The sequence below is a fragment of the Staurois parvus genome, unplaced genomic scaffold (genome assembly GCF_062004578.1).
Source record: "Staurois parvus isolate SC_StPar_1 unplaced genomic scaffold, SC_StPar_1.0 ptg000014l, whole genome shotgun sequence".
In the NCBI taxonomy this organism is placed as follows: domain Eukaryota; kingdom Metazoa; phylum Chordata; class Amphibia; order Anura; family Ranidae; genus Staurois; species Staurois parvus.
Genome location: NW_028317810.1, coordinates 4,800,420 through 4,826,340, shown reverse-complemented (window position 1 = coordinate 4,826,340; position 25,921 = coordinate 4,800,420). Strand labels below are relative to the sequence as shown.

Here is a 25,921-nt window from a genome sequence, read left to right as displayed (position 1 = left end):
CTTACACATAGGTGTGTTTTGCCAAAACCGACCCACATTCCACTAATGTTTGATCTAGAAATTGGTTAAGCCACTCTGGGAAGGTCCTGTCATTGGAGCAAGCAGCCTGAACTGAAAAATGTGTTATAGGTACCTTTGGCAAAACACACCTAAAGAAAAAAAAAAAAAAAAAAACACAATGAAGCACCTGTAGAAGAATGTAACTGAAAAAAGAGTGCAATATTCACCAAGTGGGGCCCAGAGCACAGAGGGCAGAAACTAGGCCTCACGGTAATAATGTACTTTCTGGCTGAAGGTAGGCTGTGACTGTAAAGGCACTTTAAGGAAATGCTTAACTAAGGTCCTGCTATAGTAAAGGTGCACAACTTGAGCATTTTAAGCATCAGCCCCTTTTCACTGAGAACACTGCATTTATCTAGTGTTAAAAGAGGGCTGCATTTTGCAGAGTTAAGCAACAGGTGACATAAGGCCTTACTCAGCAAGGGTCAGTTTGAACCAAGATAAATGGACCCAACGGCCTTGCCATTCCCAAGAAGCAGAACAAGTTAAACATTTAACCATTTGTAAAGTGCATCTCTAAATTTTCACTGCGTATCACTGTATTTTTGTGACTGGCACAACATTCGGTGATCAACAGATAACCCCTAAATCGGCATCAGTCATATCTTCATGACTCGTTACAATTGGCACTAGGCAATAAACATTTTGTCCATTCGATACTCATTTCTGGCTTCCTGCTCTCTAATGAAAGTCTTATGACAAGAAAGAAAAAGAAAGCACCATTATATTATGTAAGAAAGCTAAGAGTGCAGATATTCACATTTTAAACATCTCCACATTAGCATGAAAAAGTTAAATGAATACAGAAGTTTTTATTATGGTCTAGCAACTGTTATCATGTTCACAGTAGGCACTGTGAAGAAAGGAATTGTTCCCGTTGTAATGCAAGCAATCACCTTATTACTTTGTGTTGCCAGTGAACTAAGGTGCACTCAGTGGACTCACAATACCTTAAACAGGGGGCACTATAAAGAGAAGAATAGGCCAGCTTATTTGTAGTCTGTGTTGTGGGCTCTACACAGTCAAACTGTAGAGTTAAAGATGCGTCATTGTGAAGAATGCGCTGATCCAACATTTGGGAGATTCAGAGAGGACTTGAAGGGTTTCCAAAAGCTTCTGATGTGTAATCTTAACGGTTTATGGATTTCAGACCAATTATTTAAATGGACACAGCCTTTAAAAGCCAGGTCTTATACGTCCCATCTCATCTTCACATTTCTTTTGCCTTTTCTCAGTCTTAGATTCTGCAGGGAACAGAAAAAATCCATTAATACACTCTAATGACAGACCAGACCTGACCTGACAAGTGGACCTGAACTAAAAAAAACCTGAACTAAAAAAAACTGAGGATCTGCTATCTTAGGGCCATTTCACACAGGTGGAAAAGTGGCAGTAAAAACAGGCAGTTGACCTGTGTTAATATCCCGGTCAATGGGGCTGTACTGCAACTGTGAGCATTTTTTGGGGAAAAAAAGCACATGCAGGAGGCAGCAGGGTTGCCACCCAAATGCCTAGAAGCTGCTGCTTTCCTGCCCTCTGAAAAACGTTCCACAGTACATTGCATTTCAGAGGTAGAAACTACATCAAGTATGAAAGAGACCTTAGACATAACAGTTTTCATTCCCTCTACGTAATACTCACCAATTGCCATAAATGTATTCTTCCTGACAAGTGAATGTGCCACGCACTCTTGTCAGTACAACCTCATAGCTGCACTATGAATCATTTTAAGTGCTGCTACCTCAGACTACTAATCTCATGAGATTTGGCGATGTCACAACTGTTCTGCTGACCATTGCCACATGAAAGTTTTGGATAGAGTGGGGAGGGATTAGAACCCTGTCAGCCGAGCTCCCTTCGGGAAGATTCACCCTCTGTGTCCTGGGGACCATTATCACTGAAAGTGAAAGAAGATCCCAAATTTTAAGTGGCCACCAGAACAGGAATGGAGGGGAAATCTTCCAAAGCAGACAATAGTTTTTGTGACTACCAAAGATTTCCTCCCACTTCCTGTTGAGGCTATAGAACAGCAATTGAAGGGAAATCTCACTGATGGGATACAGAAGGCCAAAAAAACTGACAATGGTCATAACCCTCTCTTACTCTAACCAAAAAAAAAAAAAGTTTTGCAATTTTTAGCTTCAGTTCTACTTTAAAGCCTTCCATTTTCTTTAGGCACAGCACAGCCATCCAAAGCAGTGTGCTTACAGTAAAGCACACTGACCCCTAGTAAATCACTGCCTGCACACAGTTAACACTTTGATTGCCCCAGATGTTAACCCCTTCCTGCCCAGTGCCATTGGTACAGTGTCAGTGCTTTTTTTTAGCACTGATCACTGTATTGATGTCACTGGGGATGTCAGTGACACAATTCAGTTCCTGTAAGTGTCAGAATGTCCGCCGCAGCCTCACTATAAGTCACTGATCAACACTATAAGTCGCTGATCGCTGCCATTACTAGAAAAAAAATATTCCAGTATTTATACCACCATTTGTAAATGCTATAACTTTCACATAAACCAATTATTTAAACGCATTGCAATTTTTGTTTAGCAAAGGCATGTCACAGAATACATTTTGGCCTAAATATATGTCGAAATTTTTTTTTTTTTTTTTTTTTTAACTGGACATGTTGAATAGCAAAAAGTCTAAAATATTGTTTTTTCCTCAAAATTGTTGGCATTTTTTATAGCGTAAAAAATAAAAACCGCACAGGCGATCAAGTGCCATCAAAAGATAGTTCAATTTGTGAGAAAAAAAGGACGTAAATTTCATTAAAGTAACGTAGCGCTGTAATGCAAATAATGGCCTGGTCAGGAAGGGGGGGTAAATCCTCAGGAGGGTAGGGTGGCAAGACAGAAGTCTTTTTTTACCAAGAAAGACATCCAAACCCAGCTAAATCTTGCCAAAACCTGCATCAAGCAAAAAGCATGTGGGAAATTGGGTTATGATCTGATGAAACCAAGATTGAACTTTCGGACCATAATTCCAAAAAGTATGTTTGCCTCAAATCCAACACTGTGCATCATCAAGAAAACACCAAATCCACAGTGATGCATGATGGTAGACGCATTATCGTTATGGTTATTTTTCTGCAGCTGGAACTGGGGCTTTGGTTAAGGTGGAGGGACTTCTGAACAGTTCCAAATATTAGTTAATTTTGGCACAAAACCTTCAAGCCTCTTCTAAAAAAGCTAAAAAAGCTGAGGAAGGACAGAGATTTTACCATATAGCATTACAATGACCCAAAAGCATACTTACAAATCAACCAAAAAAAATGGCTGCAACAGAGGAAGATCAAGGTTTCTGAATGGCCCAGTCAGAGCCCAGATCTGAATGCTAATTCTAAATCTGTGTGGGGACTTGAGGAGGGTTGTACACAGGGAGATGCACACGCAATTTGACCGATTTGGAACACTTTTGTCAGGAAGAGTGGGCAAATATCCCCAAAGCAACATGTGCCATGCTGATAGACTCCTACCCCAAAAAACAGAATATCATAAAATTAAAAGGTGCTCCAACAAAGTATCATTAAATTAGTGTTTCCACAATGCCCCACAGGCACATATTAAGCTAGGTGTGGGAGATTCTTCAGTTTGTACCAAACTAGCACTACTGCATTGCACAATGTTGCTATTCTAACACAAATTTAGAGCAGCCTTTTTCAACCAGGGTGCCTAGGTGCTTTCAGGTTTGTTCATGAATGCAATGGCAGTATGCCTAAAAAATTGTATACAAGCCAGCAGATGGATGAAGCCTGCCTTTTAGATATAAGGTTTTCAGTGTACACCATTACAACCTTCAGCATCCTAACAACCAATGACGTCATTGATTAATACAGAGGATGCACTGCACAGCGTCCTTGTTTGCCCCTCACCGTCAGCATTGGGTTCACATTAGCAGAGTGGAGGAGAGAAAATGAGGGGTAAGAGAAATGCTGGAATATAAGTACAAGTGTTCTTTGGAAGAATAAAAGCACCTCGAACGCTGGGTGTCTTTTGTGTGTGGATGTAAAACTAATAATTTAGTGTTTTACATTTTAGAAAGGGGTGCTTCGAGATTGTGCAGAAATTTAAAGGGTGCCTTGACTGAAAAAAAAGGTTGAAAAATACGGATTTAGAGCACTTGGGGATGGAGGAGAAAGCGTTTCAGCAGAAATATATGCTGGAAGCTTTTCTTTAACCGCCGCCCACCATATAAAGTAATGATGGACAGGCGGCGGTTCTCTTGTTCTGGGAGGACGTCATAGGACATCCTCCCACTCTAACTGCGCATGCGAGCCCTCGGTGGCGTGTGGCGATCAGTGGTGCACTGTGTCCCTGGGACACAGCGGATCACCGATCACTATAAAGAGCCGATGATGTCGGCTCTGTCATGTGATCAGCTGTGTTCAATCACAGCTGATCGCATGTAAATAGGAAATGCCGGTTATCAGCAGTCCTTTCCTCCCGCTGACAGCTCGTGAGAAGAGGAGAGCCGGTAATCGGCATTCCTCAGAGGGGAAATGTACACTGATTATCAGGGTACTGATAAGTGCCCTGATGATCAGTGTAGCCCTATCAGTGCCACCTGTAAGTGCCCATCAATGCCACATACCAGTGCCCATCAATACCACATATCAGTGCCTACCAGTGCACATCAATGCCACATAACAGTGCCCATCAGAGCTGCTTTTCAGTACCGCCTATCAGTGCCAGTCAGTGTCGCCTATCAGTGTCATATAGTGATGCCTGTCAATGCCCATCGGTGCCACCTATCAGTGCCCATCACTGCAACCTCATCACCGCACATCAGTGAAGGAGAAAAATTACTTATTTACAAAATTTTATAACAGAAACTAAGAAAAAAAACTTTGTTTTTCCAAATTTTCAGTCTTTTTTAGTTTGTTTTGCAAAAAATAAAAACCCCTGTGGTGATTAAATACCACCAAAAGAAAAAAACTCTATTGATCTCAAAAAAATTACAAAAATTTTGTTTGTGTACAGTGTTGCATGACCTCGCAATTGTCAAAGTGTGACAGCGTGAAAGCTGAAAATTGGCATGGGCAGGAAGGGGTTAAACGTAGGCAAGTGGTTAAATTGCCCTGCCCCAACCTCCTGTAGGAATATATTAAACTATGTGCAGGAGTTTCTATACCCCTGGTGCTCAATGTGCTGTTGGGCTTCGGGGGGGTTAACTTTGAAAAACCTTTGTCAAACCAGGTTGAATATAATTTCTAAGTACTGTAGTATATTTTTCCTAAAGTTGCTTTTCTGGCTCTGAGGAAGGTGCAAATGGCAGAATCAGAGATATCCCTGTCCTTCAAGTCCTGGGGTTTCACAGCCACGCTGTTAGTGCCAATGACTAAGAAGCAGGATGGGACAGGGGGCCTTGAGATTTCATGTCTGGCCTGTTTGGAAGTGGTCAGGAGTCATCTCCCAGATATTTGAGTAGGTCTGTTAACCAGGTTCTTCTGTGCCAGTTTGATGCAATAAGAATCACCAATTTTTTACTGATTCGCGGGAACAAATTGAGAAAGAATCCACACTGAAGGAAAGGCATACTTTAGTGGGAATGGAGTGCAGGGAATTATCAGGGCATCCATTGCCAGTGCTAGAGGATCCTTGGCCCTACCACAAACAGGGGTAACTAAGATGTCCACATCTGGTGTTGCCCATTTTTGGCATGACAGATTGAGAATGCTAGGATGAAGGGACCCCTGGTCCAGGCCATGATGACCGAGAAATACCACCTGCCAGCTGTCCACTCCTGGAATGTAAACAGCAGAGATTGCTGGACAGTGGTTCTCGGCCCAGGAGAGAATGATACTTACTTCCATTCAGGCTGCCTGACTCTTGGTATACCTCTGATGATTGATCTAGGCCACTGCAGAAGCACTGTCTGACTGCACACTGACTGTATACCTATGAAGAAAGGGGGTACATTGAAGCAGAGCTAGTTTGATTGCTCTGTGCTCCAGGAAATTTGGCTTTCCGTGGGAACCAGGTTCCTTAAACTGTGAGAGATTAGAACACCCCCACCTGGCCTGTGAGACTGGCATCTGTTATCGGTTTATATGAGCATGTTTTCCCCATTTTCAAAATTGGGTTGGAAATCCAGCAAGTTAGGTTGTTACTTGCTTGACTGGAGAGAAGAATAGGAACAGAATCGGAGAGAAGCGTATTCATTCTGGGACAATAGAATGCTGTATTGAAGAGGCCTTAAAGTGTTACTAAGCCCACAATAGTAAACTCAGTCTGTATATGCAGTAAAGCATGCTTGTTATACTCACTGTGGAACCTAAGGGGTTAATCCTCTTCATTGTGTAAAAAGGCGGTTTGATCCTGACTTCTCTAATCCTCCCCTTCTCCCTGGTCCCCCTCTGATCTCCTGATAAGACATATCGTGTGGAGACACTCTGAACATGCTCAGTTTGATGTGTACTGCTAGAATTTTTTTTTTCTTTACTTGAGAGAGTGCATGTGATCAGCACAGGGCTAATCAGCACTGTCCAGACAGAGGTCAGGGGTTCTGTATCCTCCTATAACAGAAAGAAAACTCCTCCTACAAGCTTTAACCAGTGCTTGGCTGGACACTGACAGACGTCACAAGACTGCTCTAACGTCTGATGAGAAAAGGTATTTAGCAGTTTATATTTATTAACATAATTGCATTTCCATGTAGTTTGTATTGTGGTAGACCAGATAGAGTGAATGTAGGGTCCTGGGTTAAGTAAAACTTTAGATGGGACTAAGCAAAAGAACAGCTTCGAACGAGGCTACCATAAGTACCCTTATGGAGACTCTCACAGAGGGAATGTCTTTTTGATCTTAAGTTCTGCACATGGGATTTTAAAGAGGCTTACTGGAAGGAAAACATTTGCCTGGGCCATGTTTGGAATAAGACTGAAATATTCTAGATGAAGGAAAGGCTGGAGAGCAGACTTTTTAAAAGCAGATTACCCAGCCACAGACCTGAAGAATCTGGATAGTCGTTTTCAGATTGTTTTGATGGATATGAATCCTTCAGAAGAAGGTCATCTAGGTACACTATGACCTGAAGTCCACAGGGAACCATAGGGATGGACCATGGTCCTGTATAGCATGCTACAGCTAACTACACTCATTGCACTCAGTGCCAAGGTGAGCACACAATCAAGATCCAGTGCCTGAAGAAACATTACAGGCCATCCCCACAGCATGGGGTCCAGGTATAGTTCTCAAGATATTACCGAGGCTACACCAATCTGGATACACTGCTTCTAATATTATAACAGAGGGCAGTAAAATGTTGATGGACAAAACCAAAATCAGAAGAGCTGATTGAAGAATCCAAAATAAGTAAACTGGAATGGGAAAAGGGATAGAGTTGTCCAAAAGCTTTGCCAGTGTCCAATCACCTGAAGATAGCATCTTTTAACCCAGGATCTATGAATATCCAGCCTGTCTCCTGTACTGTACGATTAAGATACAAAGATTCTATTTTTTCAGAAATTAGATTATGCATACTTAACATATTTTAAAGGTCATTTAAAAAAAACCTTTAGGCTAAATGGGAGAAGCTCCTGGTTATAAGGCAGAATTTGACCAAAATCATGGAATTTCCATTCATAGCACAGCAATGCATATAACAGGCACAGCACAGATAGCAGATCTGCCTAAACTCAGACTTCGTGGAACAAAACTTTATAAATACGCTGTAAAGGAAGATGAACACATATATATATATATATATATATATATATATATATATATATATATATATATATATATATATATATAGGCAACAACCCTGCTTTTCTATGATATCTTTAATGTATTTTTGAAGGGTGGCATTAAAGCTGTACTCCAGATCAAAAGTTAAAATGCACAGATTAATACACATATAAGGGAGCCTTTTTACATGCCAAAGAATCTATGTGTTTATCCAGGCTGCTATTTAGGCTAGCCATACATTATACAATATTCTTACTCAATTTCCATTAGATTTACCTTTAACTATGTAGTACAAGGGCCTTCCTTGATTGCATACACATTGAAAGTGTTTAGGTTTGACCTCATATTATATGGTTTTAGTAAATCTAAAGGAAAGTTGTACAAGAAAATTGTGTAATATATGGTGAGCATTACACAGTTCTGCCACACAGCACAGCCCTGTCTGGAAGAGAAGGAGATCTGATTTTCCACTGCTGCAGTTCAGTAACTGTTACAGGTTTTAGAGGTCAATATCGAGTCACATTTAGATACCTTTATCATTACATGTATTTTATTGCATTTAAATACAAGACGTCTATTAATAAATACACAGCTGCATTAATGTGTGTCTTTATATCTATCTGGAGTTCAGCTTTAATCCTTTACTTTCATTATTGTAATCCTTTCTTCAGATACAGCCACTGTGTTACTGCACCAGAGTGCCCCAGAATACCTGCTTTTGAATTTGTGTGTTACCACAGAGTTGCCAAAAATAAAAATGAGAATACAAAAATAAAATAGCACAGTTTTCTTTTCAGCTGTTTCTCTGCAGGAATACCATTCAGCCTACCATACCTATCCTGCTATTGCTGTGATGGTAACAGCGAATAAGGCACATAAGGCTAGAGGCCTTTTCTTTGGCAGGACACTTCATCATCAGATAAATAAAATAGAGTGTACACCTTGCACGTCCTCCTGCTTCACAGCTTTAATTTTTTTCTTATCCAGTATATATACCAAATATTTAATAATTGCCTGTGCACCATAAAATCTGAACATTCAACCACAGTACAAAGAAAACTCATGTCTATACTTTGTATCTCGCTACAGAAACTTTGCTTTGGCCATTCATGCCAGACTCTGCCTGCAGCAGAGCCCTCTGAATGACTCTGCCGCAGTAACAACTGATACAAACGCGAGATGCTAAATGAATGCAGATGTTGGCCACCTTCTGCATTCAGTACTCTGGTGAGATTTCCACACTGAGCTAGTCTGTAAGAACGATTTGTCTGTTAAGTAATACAAATTTAGATTATATTCAAATGACATTTCTGCAGAGTCAAAACAGTTCAGTTACTTTTTCAAACTGCATTTTTGAACATGCACCTATTGCAGCCTTTTATTGCTCATTAGCGGGCAGCGCCAAAACGCAGAACATATAAAGTCCAGTATCAGTCCTATTCAGACTCTTATGTCATAAACAATCCAAGTTTTGAAGGGTCCCCTCTTCATCATAGCATGGTACTGCTGAACAAAGTGTGCATGTGTGTATCCTAAAAAGTAATTGGTTTGATTGCTCCAGAGGCTGGCTAGGCATCATCCTTTACTTTTTTTTACTACATGCACTTTTGTTATTAATAGCTTTATATCAGCTATTTGAGATTGGAGGGAAGAGAAACTCCTTAATAAGAGAACCTTGGCTTTTAGCACTGGTTTCACACCAGTTTTACAAGCACATTTAACTGTAATTTCAAAATGGTGAACCATGACTTCCCTGAAATCTATTCTATGTGTTAATGGCAGTCACATGTAGTTTAAAGTACACTTCACAGTTTTTATAAAGATTGGTATAATTCTGACATGGCATAAATGAAAAATATCATGCCTCTGTAAAGGTGTAAACTACTGTCCAACACGGCTCAAGGAGCTAGAACAAGATTACACCTAGTCTAAGTAGTGTTCCTATGTACAAATACAGAGGCAGCACTGAAAGAAAATTTTTTACATTTCTTCCTTTTTATGAACAAGACACACCAGACATGGAGGATAGTATTAGCATGGAAAAACAAAGACCAGCCTGGTGTACTGCTCTGTAGGAATTGGAAGCTGCACATTGAAGAAACACTACTAGACTGAGCTATACTAGCTTTAATTCTGTGAGTATTAGGTCAAAAGCTAAAGTGATCCTTACAGCAGCTATAAGCTTTATAGATTAGAGTGTAACGGCTGATTTTTTTCCCCCCTTCACCAGAAGTTCACTTAAAGGCATTTTACCGTGCGGTTTTAGAAAATATCACCAGATGAAATTTTAGCAAAGTCATGTGAAGCAAAATAGCCTTGCTTCAATTGTCAATAGAGTGTTGTATTTTGTAATTGTGGAATACACATCTTCTGCAAGGAGCATCCACAGGTAGATTCAATGCTGAAGGCTGATTCAGTTCTGAAGTAATATTTTCCCCTTTATGTAAAGCTATTAAGTAAAATTTTGTCTAAATAAGAATAATACATTGTTGTGCATCATAAATTACCAGTCTAGGTGGTGGAGACATCATATTTCAGTTCATCTGAAGCTTTTCTGCTGCTGCATGAGGCCCACGTTTTCATATACTCTACCAGAATCTTCTCTCATTCTGTAACACAACAGACAAATTTTCAGGCACGTGTATGGAAATTACTCCAGAGCTGCATTATGCTTCATGAGAACAAAACCCTGCAGCATTTGTCACCTGATAACTTATCTAGCAGTTTGCTGAGTACAATATCCTTTGTAAATTTGCAGAGATAGAATTTACCCTTAAATGTGCTTGTCATTTTATAGACAGACAATCTAAAATGTCACAACAGTCTTTAATTCTGAACTCCGTGGAAAATTCAAAATTACACTTGCAGTGGGACACACCCAGCACTACCAGGGGTAACTTGCAGATTACTGTCTAGGATACTGTTTAAAAAAAAATGGAATCTTTGACATACCAGTAAATTCCATATTTTAGATTACAGTAGGGAACAAGAAGTCATAAACTGTGGCCTATATGTGGCTACTTTCAGATGATTGGACACTGGAAAAGGTTTTGCTGGGAACACCCCCCAGTGCACCCTCATATAACCCCACCCACTCCATGGAACTCCAGTTTTGTAGCAAGTAATAAAGGAAATAAAAAAAAGGGGGAAGGAACATCAGCCCTGATCTGTAGTACAAGATATAGAATTTACTGACAAGTCAGATTCACATTATCTTAAAAGTACAGTACAACATAAAGGACAGGAAGTCATAGAATGTGGGACATCCCCAAGCAATAAACCGAGAGGTAGACAACAAATCAAACAGACCCACAAGGAAACCAGGATGGGTTCTACTGTAGCTTTTGCGAGAGGTGGATATTCTCGCCTTGAGCGAGGCTGGAATTACAGTCAGCAAGGCCTCTGTCATTTAGGATAAGGGATTCAATAGTCATGCGGTTAAAGCCAGTGAGTTAGAAGCAAGGTGATACAGGGGGCTGTTTTACAGGTCTTGCCTGCTTTTGCACCAAAAGTAGGCCCTCCAGGTGCGATGGTAGCTTTTACAAGAGGTAGATGTAGCTTTTACAAGAGGTAGATATTCTCGCCTTGATCAAGGTGGGCATGACATCAAGTCATCAATGCCCCTTATCCTTTAGGATGCAGGTTTCAACAGCCATGCCGTTAAAGCTAGTGACCTAGAAGCAGGTTAGAACAGAGGGTTCTGTGACAGGCGTTCTAGCCCATGTGGAAGAAGCCAAAGTTCGACCCTTCAGGTTTCTGTGCATGCCGGTGTACCAAGTTCTCCTGGCTCATTGTGAAGCAATGAGACTTAGCAGAGTCCATTCCCTCTCTATCTTATGGAGAAATCAAGGGAGAATCAGTACTTGACTACTGCAAACACCAGTTTGAATGGGGAACAAGGAATCACCATGGCATCCACCCCAAAAGGAAGGGGATCCCTGGACTTCAGCTTTTTGTTGAATCTGAAAAACACATCTTGTGTTCCCCATTTCTAACAGAGCATCAGTAAGATCTCGGGGTGGATTGCCCACTCTCCTGGGACCAGGTTTTGGTAACTTAGGAAGTTCGCTTGTCAATATTCCACTCACAGTAAGAAGATAGAGAGAATTGAAATATGGTTCTCCACCCAGAAAAGGAAATGCACTTCCTTCCCTTATGGCTGCTCAACTTCTAAAATATGTAAGCCACAGCAGTGGCGTTGTTCAGCTATACCATGACTGGGGGGGGGGGGGGGGGAATGTTCCACCACGCCAGGAAGATTTTTTTTCCTGGCTGAACAGCTGTAATAGGCAAATCTGAGAAGGAACTTGTTTTATCTGCAAAGATTTTGAGTGAAGGAGGCGTAGCTGGGATGCTGTATCTTGAACCCTTCCTGCCCACTTCCAGCGCTATCCGCTCTCACAGACTCCTCCTGCGAGCGGCGGTATCCTCCCTGTGCCCGCCGGCATGCCATCCCAAAGCTGCACGTCTGCTCCGCCATCCAGCAAGAAGCCACCTACTCCTCTAGCGTCGTGTGCGGATCCCATCTTGGTGGGAAAGCTGCTGGCCTTGCTTGCTGAGGTGGAGATGGCAGAATCCTCAGCGTGACCAGCTTCCTCTCCTTCTCTGACCCTGAGGCGATTCTCTGTGCCATTGTGCAGAGCAAAACCTCTCTCCTGGTCTGCATAGCCAGGCTGGCTGAAGAACCTCATTCGCAATGACCTAGATGAGATCAGAGGCTGTCTTACCGAAACCTGGATCTCTAATAATAAAGATACTACAGCACACCACTCAGACCTGCTGCAAACTCTACAGAACACGGTACAAATGTTGGTGGCAAAGTCCAATGACCTGGAGAACTGTCTTCGACGCTACAATGTGTGGGCCCTGGGCCTCCCGGAGGGTTTGCAAAGACATTCTTTAAGGAGCTGTTGGATCTCACTGAAGTCTCTTCTACCTATGCAGTGGAAAGGGAGCACAGGTCGCAGGCCTATTGGTGCACAACCTCATCCATTTCTGGTCCGATTCTTAAACTACAGCAACCGAGATAGGATTCTCAGTGAGGTCCGTAAACATCCCACATTGCTCTATGGTAACACCACTGTCCACTTCTTTCCAGATGTTTCCGCAGGTCTACAGCATGCTCTATCCGAGCCGTCTGCGAGTTCAACATGAAGGCTTTGTCAAGTTTTTTTTATTTCCCTGAAGAAACAAAACAGTCTCTGGTAAGTCTGTTCCTTTATTTGCTGTGGTCTCCTACTACCATGGCGTATCAGCCTCCTATCTTCCCCTGTGTTTTTTTTTTTATTTCTTTTGCCATGGCGGGTGAGCACTGCTTGCCCTACAGATTTCTTTTTTGTTTTCTTTCTCATTCTAAACCTCTGAACTTCTCCTGGAGAACTGCTGCCATTGTGGGGGAGGGGACTGTCTCCTGGAGAACTGCTGCCATTGTGGGGGAGGGGACTGTCTCCTGGATCCACTGTCCCCCTTTTTTTCTTTTTTTTTTGACCCACTTCCAGTGGCTATTATGGTTGGCCTACTGCCCGACTATTCTGTACTCTCCCTCCCTTGTTTTTGTTTCCTGGTGGGAGGGGGATAGATTTGTCTTGCAGCTGGGGAGCTACCCCTCTTAGGACGGTTTACAGTTGACCTCAAATTCCATGTATCATCCTCTTTAGTCTGCTACCAACAGAAGTCCAGGATTGGAAGATATTTTTCCGGACTTTATGTATGGACCTTTTCTTTATTGTTGATCAGTAGACTTTTTAGTCACCGTTTAGGGAATTAAACCGCATTAGCCTAGTTATGCTGGGGTTTTTGCTAAGTGGTAGGGTGTTTTGCACTAGCTTTTCTGCTTAGCACTGTTCTGTCTATGTCTTATACATTGTATGATCCTCCTGTGCGTTCCTTAAGTAGGAATGACTCCCCTCTTCACAAGTCCTCTAGCAGGGTATCTGATCTGCTTCTAGTAATGGCCCACATTCTAGCTCTCATAGATATCTATAGCATGCCCTAACATGGAAATTAAAGTGCTTTCTTGGAATATGCGGGGTCTCAATGATAAATTTAAACGTTTTCTCATGTTTATATTTCTCAATTCCCACAAACCACACATACTGTTCCTTCAAGAAACGCACCTGATGGGCAATAAAATACTGGCCCTCCGTAGATCTTAGGTACATTAGGCTTTTCACGTCACATACTCTACCTATGCAAAAGGGGTTGCTATTCTTCTCAATAAATCACTCCCCTGCAAGGTTGATAAGATTATCACTGACCCTGGGGGCCAGTAAGTTATTTTATTAGATATCAAGGCCACGTTGTGGGCGCTTGTCAACGTCTATTTACCATCCCTTTTTGACCCTGCAGTCTTTGACTTAATAATCCAGAATAGTCCAACTGGGCTAGTGCACTTGTACTCACTGAAATTTGACGGCAGAAGCACTCCGAAGGCTAGAGCCTACTCTCACTATTCGGCCACCCACAGATCCAGTTCTCGTATTGATTTTGCCTTTTGTAATGCAACTGAATTACCTGTTGTACAGGCAGTCTCCTATCTTCCAGCCGCGATCTATGACCATGCTCCTTTAGAACTTCTTCTGAGGCTTGGCGACGGGACACATCTGGATTGTTGGAGATTAGCCTCTCGCTGGGTCCATGACTCAATGGTTGCTGAGATTGTTTCTCCTAAGGTTGTCCAATTTTGGGAAGATAATGAGGCTTCGGCTTCTCCCTCCATGGTGTGGGATGCGCTCAAAGCCTCAATTCGGGGGGAGTATATATCTGCGATAAAGGCCACCAAACGGGACTATGCACATCAAACCTCTCAATTGGAGGAACGGGAAGCTGAGGCAGTGGTTGCTTTTACTGCCGATTCCACTCCTGAAGCGTATTCCCTTCTGGCTCAGGCCAAAAGGGACTTGACTCTACATTACACTTCTCTAACTCAGCTAGATGCCAAGCTCCTTGCTGACAGGCTTTTTGAGTCAGGTGACAAGAATAGCAGACTCCTTGCAAACCTAGTGGCAAACCAGTAGTTCCAAATGTTAGTAGTGCCAGAATTCCGCTCCTCTATTAGGGATCGGATAGCTGACCTGACCGATATCCCTAATGAATTCTATGTTTACTATTAATCCTTGTATAGTTAAGCCCCCTATCCTTCTGAGGATGCAATCCAAGAGAAACTCTGATCTTTGGCAGAGCCTGAATGCCCCTATCTCCTCCCTATAATAAAACTTGTGAACCAGATGGTCTTTCAGGTGAATGCTATAAGGAGTATGCTCAAATTCCTGCCCCAAAATTACAAAGTCTTTTTCCTCTTGTTTAGATGTTGGAGAATTTCCCTCCATCTATGTATCAGGCACATGTAGTTTTGCCTCCTAAAGACAGGGAAAGATCGGAAATGTTGTGCCTCTTATAGACCCATTTCACTGGTAAATTATAATCTTGCAGAGCACATGCGATTTTACCAATCTGCACATTCTCTCCATTTTAGGGCATTTTACAGTGGCTGCAGCCCACTCCTACCCCCGATATCTACTTGGGCCGACTGCTAAGAGGCTGTAAGTTTCTCTCATGCCCACCTGACCGGCCGGAAAGTCCATGGGTGGATCCCGCACTGCTACAAGGGGAGCAGGAAGGGAAGGCAAGATGGCATCCCGCGCTGGCTCCCGGGCCTCCCCAGCTGCAGAGGAAACACAGCAACAGCCACAGAAGGCCAAGCCCTCCTCCAGCCCTGGGCTTCAGAGTAACGGCTCCCTGGTTCATGTGAGTGACCTTCCTGCACCCCCTGGCCCTTTCAAGTTGCCCTCACAGGCTGCATTACTATCCTCAGGCCATGATTCTCCCTGCTGGATAAGGAGATGGCGGATATCTTTATTAGCCAAACCAGTAGCCAAGATCCAGCACATGATGGTCCAGTGGACTCTCCTGCTTTACCACCTGCGCCCCTGCACTATTCAGGGGATTCCATACTTATCGCACGTTGTGCTGATTTATTACAGAGGAAACTGGATAAAGCTACCATTAAGTTGGCCTCTGACCTGAAACAGGATTACAGGGAGCTGGGAAATCGACCTGAGAATATCGAATCTAAAGTTGATGATACATAAAGTGACTCAAAATTTTAACATGATTTCCGACCTACAAGATTGCCTAGATGAAGCTTACAACAATACAGATGATCTTGAAAATTGGGGTAGGCGGTACAACTTCCGTATTAGAGGACTGCCTGAAACTGTAAAATATATTGCTTCCATCGCTCGCTCCCTTATACATTCTGCGGTACCGGCTATTGATGAAATCCATCTGGAAATAGATCGTATCCTTAGGGCTTTAGTCCCTTTAAAACTAGATGAATCTCCTCGGGATGTAATTGTAATGCCCCACTTCTTCAGGGTTAAGGAGGCAGTGATGTGATACACTAGAGAACATCCAGATTTGGAGGTTGATGGTTAAAAGATCCAAGTCTTCGCAGACATTTCTCAAGCAACCATACAAAAATGGAGGGCCTGCAAACCGTTACGTTTGCCCCTAATCCAGCGGGACAACTGCTACAGATGGAACTACCTGTTTCGCCTACAATTCATTTATAACAGCAAATCCTATTCCTTTTCCACATTCCTCAAAGAGAAAAAAATTCTGCTGAACTTGGGCTTTATTTCCCTTAGCCCCTCTTCACAGAAATAGTCCAAAGCTAATGGACCACCTCCTCCCCCAGGAAGAAATCTGCAACCCCACATTGGACACACTGAGGTCTCTGTTTCCTGCTAGTTGAAGATTCTTTTAGCAGAGGCCTCTCAGTGGTCCCAACATGGGGCACTAGCGTGTCTGTGTGTATATATATATATATATATATATATATATATATATATATATATATATATATATATATATATATATATACACACACACACACACACACACACACATATACACACACACACACACACACATATATACATACACACACACATATACATACATACACACACACAGTTGTGTTCAAAATAATAGCAGTCAGACATCACTAACCTGATCAATCACTGTTTTTGGTAGAAATTATATTTCTACATGGCAAATAATTTACTAACAGGTGTAGTAGAGTAATAGAAATCCAACAGACCCAACAGTCATGACATGCATGCTGCGAATTCTGTGTAATTGAATCACTCATGTTCAAAATAATAGGGGGCATGTTCAAAATAATAGCAGTGTGGAGTTCTATTAGTGAGGTCATTCATTCTTTGAAAAACAGGTGGCAATTATAGCCCTTATTTAAGGAAGGAAGGCAGCAAATGTTGTACATGCTGGTTACAGTGCATATCTCTCTGAAATTCTGAGGAAAATGGGTCGTTCCAGACATTGTTCAGAAGAACAGCGTACCTTGATTAGGAAGTCAATTGGAGAGGGGAAAACATATAAAGAAGTGCAGAAAATGATAGGCTGCTCAGCTAAAATGATCGCAAATGCTTTAAAATGGCAACCAAAACCTGAAAGACGTGGAAGAAAGCAAAAAACTACCATTCGAATGGATAGAAGAATAGCCAAAATGGCAAGGACTCAGCCAACAATCAGCTCCAGGTAGATCAAAGAAGGTCTAAAGTTACCTGTGAGTACGGTTACAATTAGAAGACGCCTATGTGAAGCCAAGCTATCTGCAAGAAGCCCCCGCAAAGTCCCACTGTTGAAAAAAAGACATGTGCTGAAGAGGTTACACTTTGCCAAAGAGCACATTGACTGGCCTAAAGAGAAATGGCGCAACATTTTGTGGACTGATGACAGTAAGATTGTTCTTTTTGTGTCTAGTGGCCGGAGACAGTTTGTCAGACGACCCCCAAACACTGAATTCAAGCCACAGTACACTGTGAAGACAGTGAAGCATGGTTGCGCAAGCATCATGATATGGGGATGTTTCTCATACTACGGTGTTGGGCCTATTTAGCGCATACCAGGGATCATGGATCAGTTTGAATACATCAGAATACTTGAAGAGGTCATGCTGCCTTATGCTGAAGAGGAAATGCCCTTGAAATGAGTGTTCCAACAAGACAACAACCCCAAACACACCAGTAAACGTGCAACATCTTGCTTCCAGACCAACAAGATTGACGTTATGGATTGGCCAGCCCAATCCCCGGATCTTAATCCAATAGAAAACTTGTGGGGTGACATCAAAAATGCAGTTCCTGAGGCAAAACCAAGAAATAGAAAAGAACTGTGGAATGTAGTCCAATCATCCTGGGCTGGAATACTTGTTCACAGGTGCCAGAAGTTGGTTGACTCCATGCAACACAGATGTACAGCAGTTCTCAGAAACAGTGGTTATACAACTAAATATTAAGTAAGTGATTCAAAGGAAAGCAAAATCTTCAAACATTTCTCAGCGTATATAGTGAATGTTTGAGTTTGTAAAGAAGAATACAAACACTGCTATTTTTTTGAACAGTCTAATATTCACTTTTCTTCAATTTTTTTTAGAGGAACAACACAAATTTGATATATTTTTCTTCACGTTTTGATTTGGAATAGAATGTGTAGTGTTCCCAATGCATTTGTGTGTATGGAAATAAAAGCTATTAGAAGCATTTTGAGCTTTATTCACTTTTTCAACACACTGCTATTATTTTGAACACAACTGTACATACATATACACACACTTTTGAGATGTTTTTTCTAAAATACCTTGTACCCTAGCAGTGATGTCCTATGATTTCCTTGACGCGTGGAAGGAAGCCAATCCCACCTCTAGAGATTACTCCCATTTTTCTAGAGCTCATAATCATTCTCGTATAGATCATATTTTCTCCTCTCTAAAATGTTCTCTAAAATACACTCAGTCAAAATGATATCAACGCCTTGGTCAGACCATGATCCTGTGATACTGACGCTTTCTAAATTGACAGTCAAACAGGCCAAGCCACACTGGCGACTAAATGAGTCCCTACTTAGCAACGAGTCCTACTATCTAGAAGTGGGGGGAACATTTGAAGTTTTACTTTGCAATTAATAAGGCAGAAGATATGACTCCTGCTATTAACTGGGCAGCCCAAAATCTTCTGTCAGGGGCTTCTTTATCCAACAGTCCTCCAGAGTTAAACAATCTCGCAAAGAGTTGATCTCTGCCAAATCTAAAAAATATGAATCCTTAGTCGCCCAACATAAAATGGCCCCAAACTCTGACATGTTATCAAAAGGTAGAGCAAGCCTGGTTAGAACTTAACTTCACTCTCACCACTAAAGCAGAAAAGCAACTGCGTTGGATGAATCATAAATTCTTCACGTGGCGGGACAGACCAGGTTCCCTTTTAGCGCATAAGCTTACCCCTAAATATATTCACTCGGTGCTTCCCAAACTTCGGCTCGTTGGGGGGGGGGGGGGGGGGTCATATCACACAGGATCCTCAGAAGATCCTTTGGGAATTTCATGATTTTATGCTACCCTATATGGTCAACCCCAGCCAATTGAGCCTTCCTCAATTCAATCCTTTCTGGAGACTCTGCCTCTTCCATCCCCCACCAAAGCCCATAGACAACTTAAGGAACAACCGATTACTGATGCAGAGCTTAGCAAAGTCAATAAATTGCTATCGTCACATCGTCACATGAATCCCTAGGCCCCGACGGTCTCCCAAACTACTACAAAACTTTTTCTGAACATCTTCTCCCCCTTATGACTCTTTATTTTAATTCATTAAGAGAAGAGGGAGTGGTTCCTTTAGATGAGAATAAAGCATATATTAGTGTCATTCCCAAACACAATAAAGATCCAATTGATGTTCACAATTATCGCCCTATTTCATTAATAACTTGTGACCTGAAAATCCTAACAAAACTTCTGGCTTTGCTCCTTAACTCCCTTTTGGCACAATATATTCATAAGGACCAGTCGGGTTTCATCTCTGGTCAGCAAACATTGAACCAGATTCGCCGATCTATCACTCTTATTTCAGCTGTCCACTCTAATTGGGATGCTCCTCTTTGTAGGGAACTTTTGCTTCACTCTTCGGACCTTCATAAGGCCTTCAATATTCTAACGTGGGAATATTTGTTTTTACTACATTACAGGCTTTTGGATTTGGTCCTAGGTTTCTCCCTTTATTGCACTCATTATATAATACTCCCTTGGCTCAAATTTCCATTAGAGGTTACAGTTCCTCCGTTTTCCCAATTTGACGTGGCACTAGACAGGGTTGTCCACTTTCCCCATTGCTTTCTGCACTGGCAATTGAACCCTTAACTATTGCAATACGCTCCCATCCCCAAATCCATGGCGTTCATTGTGGACAACAGGAACATAAATGTGCCCTATTTGCTGATGATTTTCTTATGTATATTACCTCCCCTTTGATAACTGTACCTAACTTATTGTCTCTGCTGCGCCAATTCTCTGCTCTTTCCGGGCTTCCCCTAATTTCCTAAAAAACGACAGCCCTTAATGATTCCCTACCTGCTTCTGCAGAACAGCAACTCAGAACGACCTATGATTTCAAATGGGCAAGTAACTTGTTGCCCCATTTAGGAATACACTTAACCGCTGCAGTTGAGACCCTCTATCAAGCTAATTACTCTCTCCTCTTTAGGAACTTAAAAGATAATCTTCACCTTTGGGCTGACTACTCCATGTCATGGTTTGGCAGAGTGAATGGAATTAAAATGATGTTTTTGCCCCGATTGCTATATTATTTTCAAACCTTACCGGTACCAATTCTGAGACGGGAGTTGCAGCACTTACAAGCTGAGGTCCTCTGCTTTTTTTGGAATAGTAGAAGACCTCAGATGAACCAAAAGACATTATATTCCTCCAAACTGCGAGTTGGGATTGGCCTTCCTAATCTTCACGTGTATTTCCAAGCCACTCAAATTGCTCAGTTGAGCTATACCACTGCTAGGGGATCTGCCCCCTCTGGGTTTCTATTGAAGCTCTCTTCTGCCACCCCCTAGCAGTCGATGCATTACTCTGGCTTCCTAATAGACTGTGCCCCCCTATACTATGCTCCGCTTTGTCACATTCTTTAACAGTATGGAACAGAGTACACCACTGCAAATCATTGGCATTCCCACACACACCCTTAGCTCCATTTTTTTGTAACCCTGAATTTATACCTGGCTTAGTACCTACTCCTTTTCAATGGTGGATCAGTAAAGGATTGTTGTGGATAGGAGACTACCTTAATGGTGCTCGAATACTCTTTACAGCATTTTAAAGGTAAGCTACAAACGCCCGCTACCAAAATCTTCAGATACAACCAGATTGTCTCATCTATCCGCTCAAAGCTTACTTTATTGGATGAACCACCCTTACTCACCAACTTTGAACTTTCCTGTCAGAAGAGGGATTTCCCCAGAGGCCGTGTTTCCACAGTGTATACTCTCCTCACTGACCTGAGCTGTAAGCTTCCCTATATGGTTCAATGGGAACGGGACCTGAATGTCAATTCCGAACTATCGGAATGGCAAGATAATGCCCTGGCACGATCAAAAATTTCCATCAATACTAAACTAATTGAAGCAAACTATAAAACATTGTTGAGAAGGTACTTGGTCCCTACTCGGACTGAGAGGATGCATCCATCTGCTTCTGCGATATGTTTCCAGTGTTGTGGCCTAAATATTCACAGATCCCCGGAGATGGCCCTTTTTCATAAATTTCCGGATAATGTTCCCATGAAGTCCCATAAATTGATCATCTATATGCTGTTTGCAGCAAGAATTACTATAGCTAGACATTGGAAGCAATTGGTTAACCCGCTTGACTATGTTAAGAATAAATTGAATTGGATTATGATTAATGACAAACTCACCTGTAGTATACACAATAATACAAAAAATTTTGACAAAACATGGGACCCGTGGATTCAATATATTTCTGTGCCTTAATGTCCTTCATCTTGACCCTCTCCTTAGCTCTCTCCTTCGCTTTCTCTATTCCGCATTATTCTCTCTTGTTAGCTTGGGTGGGTTATGCCCAATACCTACTTGTGCTGCAACATTTGTCCTGCCTCAAATGACAACTACTCTGTGACAAACGTTATTTGCGGTGTTCTATAATTTACATATTTTGACAGGATATTCTTTGTTTGTATTACTTGTTAGCTGAAAATTATTCAATAAAAACTATTGGAATATAAATTATAATCTCAAAAACCTAACAAAGGTCATATTAGGTTAATGAAGGTAGTGCCTTCAATATATAATAAATGATCAGACAGGCTTCATGCCGGGTAGGTCCACGGATGGCAATCAGCACCGTGTGTCCATGCATCTGCAGCTTCCTCCGGGAGATCCGGCCAGAAAACTGTTGGTGGTGCTGGATATTGAAAAAGCCTTAGATTCTGTGAATTGGTGATTTATGGCGGCAGGGGTCTGGGTTATGGGATTCGGCCCATTGTTTTCATGGTTGAGCATCCTTTATCAATCTCCCACAGCCTAGATCATTTTGAGTGGTAATTTATTCCCGGTTTTTCTGATAGACCGTGGAACAAAGCAGAGTTGCATCTTCTCTCCAGCTGTTTTTGCACTGGTGATGGAACCCCTGGCCTTGAGACGCTCAGATGGGTTGGTGGGTATTCAGGTGGAGAATAAAGTAGGAAAATTGGCATTATATGCTGACAAACTCATGCTCTTTTTAAATGACCATGGGCTATTGCTTAATGCGGCACTTACTATTCTTGACCATTTTGCTGTTCTGTCAGAGATGCTAATAAACTGGGGAAAATCGCTTATCATGCCCACTGATTCAGGAGCCCGTGGGGCTGTTGATTCAGCTCTCCCCTTGACCTGGATGAACTTTTTGCTATTTCAGTATCACGATTTCTCCCAATAACTTAGACTTCCCCAAGTTAAATTTATATCCCCTGTCACTTATGACTAAACAGAAATTAAAAGCGTGGAAAAAAACTTACCTCTGTCCCCAATTGGTAAAATAAACTTAATCAAACTGAAAATCCTCTCTACTCCTTTATGCTCTACGGCACTCTCCATTTTGGGTACCCAAAGTCTTCTTTAAACAGTTTGATTCTATTGTCTCCTCCTTTTTATGGGGTTCCAAGAATCCTCAGTTTAGTAAGAAAATATTTTGGTGATCTTGGACAAAAGGGAGGGTTAGCATGTCGTGACCTTCATGCTTATTTTTTGGCTGCCCTCCTTACACATGATCATAATAGGGTAATCTCAGATTACTCTAATGCTTTTATAGTCCTGGAGACCAAATACCTGGGCTTGTATGAAATTTTACAAAATCTTCTCTAGATGTCTCCGTGCCCCCTTCCAGTTAACTGTATCTAGGCAGTACTCCAAGCCTGGCACTTTACAACTGCTAAATGCAATTTGGCCCCTAATTGTTGGTCCTCCCAAACCCCCTCTAAAACAACAGTTTGGCCTTTCCAATCCTTACTTTTTCTGGTATCTGCAGCTGCACCATGCCTATCACTCTCAATTTGGAAGGCAGCAATTGGATCTCATTTCATCTGAAATGGAAGTTGTGCTATGGGATTCGTCTTTGTCTAAACCTCTTTCAGAAATCTATAAACTCTTTATGCCTTCGGTTCATGTGGGCATGGAAGTTCTACACTCTAAATGGTGGGTGGATGCTCCAGGTATTGATGGAGAGGATTGGGAGGATATTTTGGAATACCATTTCCTTCAGTTAGTAGCCACCAGGGATAGACTGATCCAATTTAGAATTCTTCATAGAGCATATATGACCCCTTAAAGATTGCACAAAATTTATCCTGAAATCTCTTAGATTACAAGTTTTGTGTGTAAGTTGACTACTATACCCATCCCAATGACCATTGGAAATTGCTTTCTAGGGGTGGTGGGCCCCTTATTTTATCACCGGGCCACCAAAACATTGCTTTCTTTTGCTTTTCTATGATAGAAAAACTATAGCCTTAAAATGGAGGTCAGCAGAGGCCCCAATCCTTAGCTTTTGGAAATCCCTAGTTAATGCTGCTATCCCTCTTTCTAAAGGTGCTTACCTTTCTCGGGGCTGCCCTCGGAAGTTTAATAAGGTGTGGGACTTCTGGCTTGACTTTCCTGCCATGGTGGTGATGTAAGTACTATTCACGGTATGAAAAGGACCTTTACCTGCACATTATGCAGAGTATCTGTGATATGCTCCTTTACTGCTAGTGCTCCGTGGTGTTACCTTGCCCCTTTCCCTTGCACATTGAATGCTGGAGTTGTTACATGATTATCTCAGATGTTTTACTTCTTCATATGCCAAGCAGCTGCTATGGTTAAGTTCTTAAGGTTTTTATCTGTATACTGTTGTTCTAAGTGTTGTTTATTATGTGTGCTGAGCCAAGGAACACCTAATAGCTCTGTTTTGTAATTCTTTTACAAAATGCATTGAATAAAATTAAAAAAGAAAAGAAAAGAAAAAAAAAAAAAAGATTTTGAGTGGAAATGAGAAATAGAAAATGCCTCAACTATGAGGCTCACAACCGTCATGCAGAAGCGAGTTTTGGGATGGCTGCCTGATCTGAAAGTCTGACAGCTGGACTGTCCTGGCCTGAACAGTGCCCAAGATCAGTTCCAAGTTTCCCAGAAAATACAAACGTTGAAGGACAGACTTCTTGAAGTTGATCAGCCATCAAGAGGTTTGAAAGAATTGAATGTAACTACAAAATTCTGCACATATGCATAGACAACAGTGACATAGGTTTAATTGGCTGTAAGTTAATTATGCAGACAGGAAATATCAACAGAGGCCACATCAAATACACAAAGTAAAAATGTAGACATCCTATTGTTTCGTCGTCATTTAAGATTAAATGTTTTATAGTTAAAAAAAAAAGTAGACATCAGCTATAAAAAGGTATCTAAAAATACAGCCAAAGAAAGTGCAATTAGAAGAGTTCATAAAGAAAACAACACAGAACAGAGTCACAGACTGAAGGCTGCCTTGTGCTAAAGACACAAAGTAAAGTGTGGTAAAGTACATTTTCTAGGGCATCATCACAAAGTAGCAGCACCAACACTATCAGCTGCAATTATTCCAGGAGAACAGGGTCCTCAAAGACAGGATTGTGTTCTCTACTTATTTGCCTAGTCTAGTTAACAACAGTCTGACAAAAAGACATAGCCACTATAGCTGGTTGTTAGGCAGGACCAGCAAGAGCAAATTGGATTTGGACGATCTTCATGCAAAGCACAGTTAATTTGCTTGTGCAAGTGAGCTCACAGTAGAAAGCATAAGGCATGAATCCTTAGCTTGCACCTCAAAATGCAGGAGGTGAAAATTTCTCTACAGGATCTTCTTCTGCGTCCACCTCGCCTTCTTCAGAGTTTAGGAGGTTCAGGGTCATAACTCCAGAGTAGAATTAGGTGAAGATTGAAGGTTTTAGGAGGGCAGAGAGTTTCCCAAAGAAATTAGACATGGTTGCAGTGCAATCTGTTGCACACCTGAGAGAGAGAAAGCATCTTGTTGCTGCCACTGTAAGTAAGAGTATCCCCTATGGTGTACTCCAAAAGTGGAAGGCAAAATGAGAGGGTACTAGTGCGGCCACACGCAATAACCCGGGTGCAGACAGATGTCCTGTGGATAGGCATCTGGAAGAGCAGGCAGCCAGAAGACCAGCAGATGTGCTGTTTGTGGTCTTGTCAGAAATGACGGGCAGACGACATAGTGCAACTAGGTCAGGAACTACATCACCACCAAAGCAACAAGGCTGATTAAAAAAAAAATTTGCTTTTTTTGAACACGTAAATATTATAATATCTTGGTTGAGACATTTACAGAGGAGGGTAACACAATGAAATGAATAACACCCCACAAGTAAATATGGAACACTCCTCCTCAGACTGAAAGACATTGGTCATGATCACTTATCAGTGATATGGAAGGAACGACTTCCTAAATGTTAAGGTGAAGCTGAAGATCCACAAAGTTTGGGGAATTCCTTGTTTGGATGGATTTGAGCATTGGGTAGGTCAAGAGAAGAAGCCTACATCCATGCCAACAAAATGTTGTGTTGGAGAGGTCTAAAATGAAGATGGGTGAATGGAACAGACCTAGACTCTGATAGAGAATCTCACAGAAGGGCATCTTTTTGATCTCAAGTTTCAGGTGCAAGTTCTAAGAAACAGCAGAAAAAAAGACATTTGCTCAGGATGTGTCTAGAATCAGGCCCAAGTATACCAGGTGAAAAAAGTTGGAGATCGAATTCCTGGAATAAAAAGTC

General features: G+C 41.7%; 1 protein-coding gene across 1 annotated transcript in view; it reads right to left on the bottom strand.

Moving 5' to 3' along the window:
• Positions 1-852: 852 nt before the first annotated feature.
• PTPN11 (protein tyrosine phosphatase non-receptor type 11) overlaps positions 853-25,921 on the bottom strand; it is a 111,458-nt gene continuing 86,389 nt past the window's right edge. Inside the window, exons 15-16 of the mRNA XM_089677009.1 lie at positions 10,262-10,363; positions 853-1,304 (exon numbers count right to left, since the gene is read on the bottom strand). Of these exons, the coding sequence (XP_089533135.1) occupies positions 10,294-10,363 (70 nt within the window). The 3' untranslated portion in view covers positions 853-1,304; positions 10,262-10,293. The remainder of the gene's footprint in view (positions 1,305-10,261; positions 10,364-25,921) is intronic.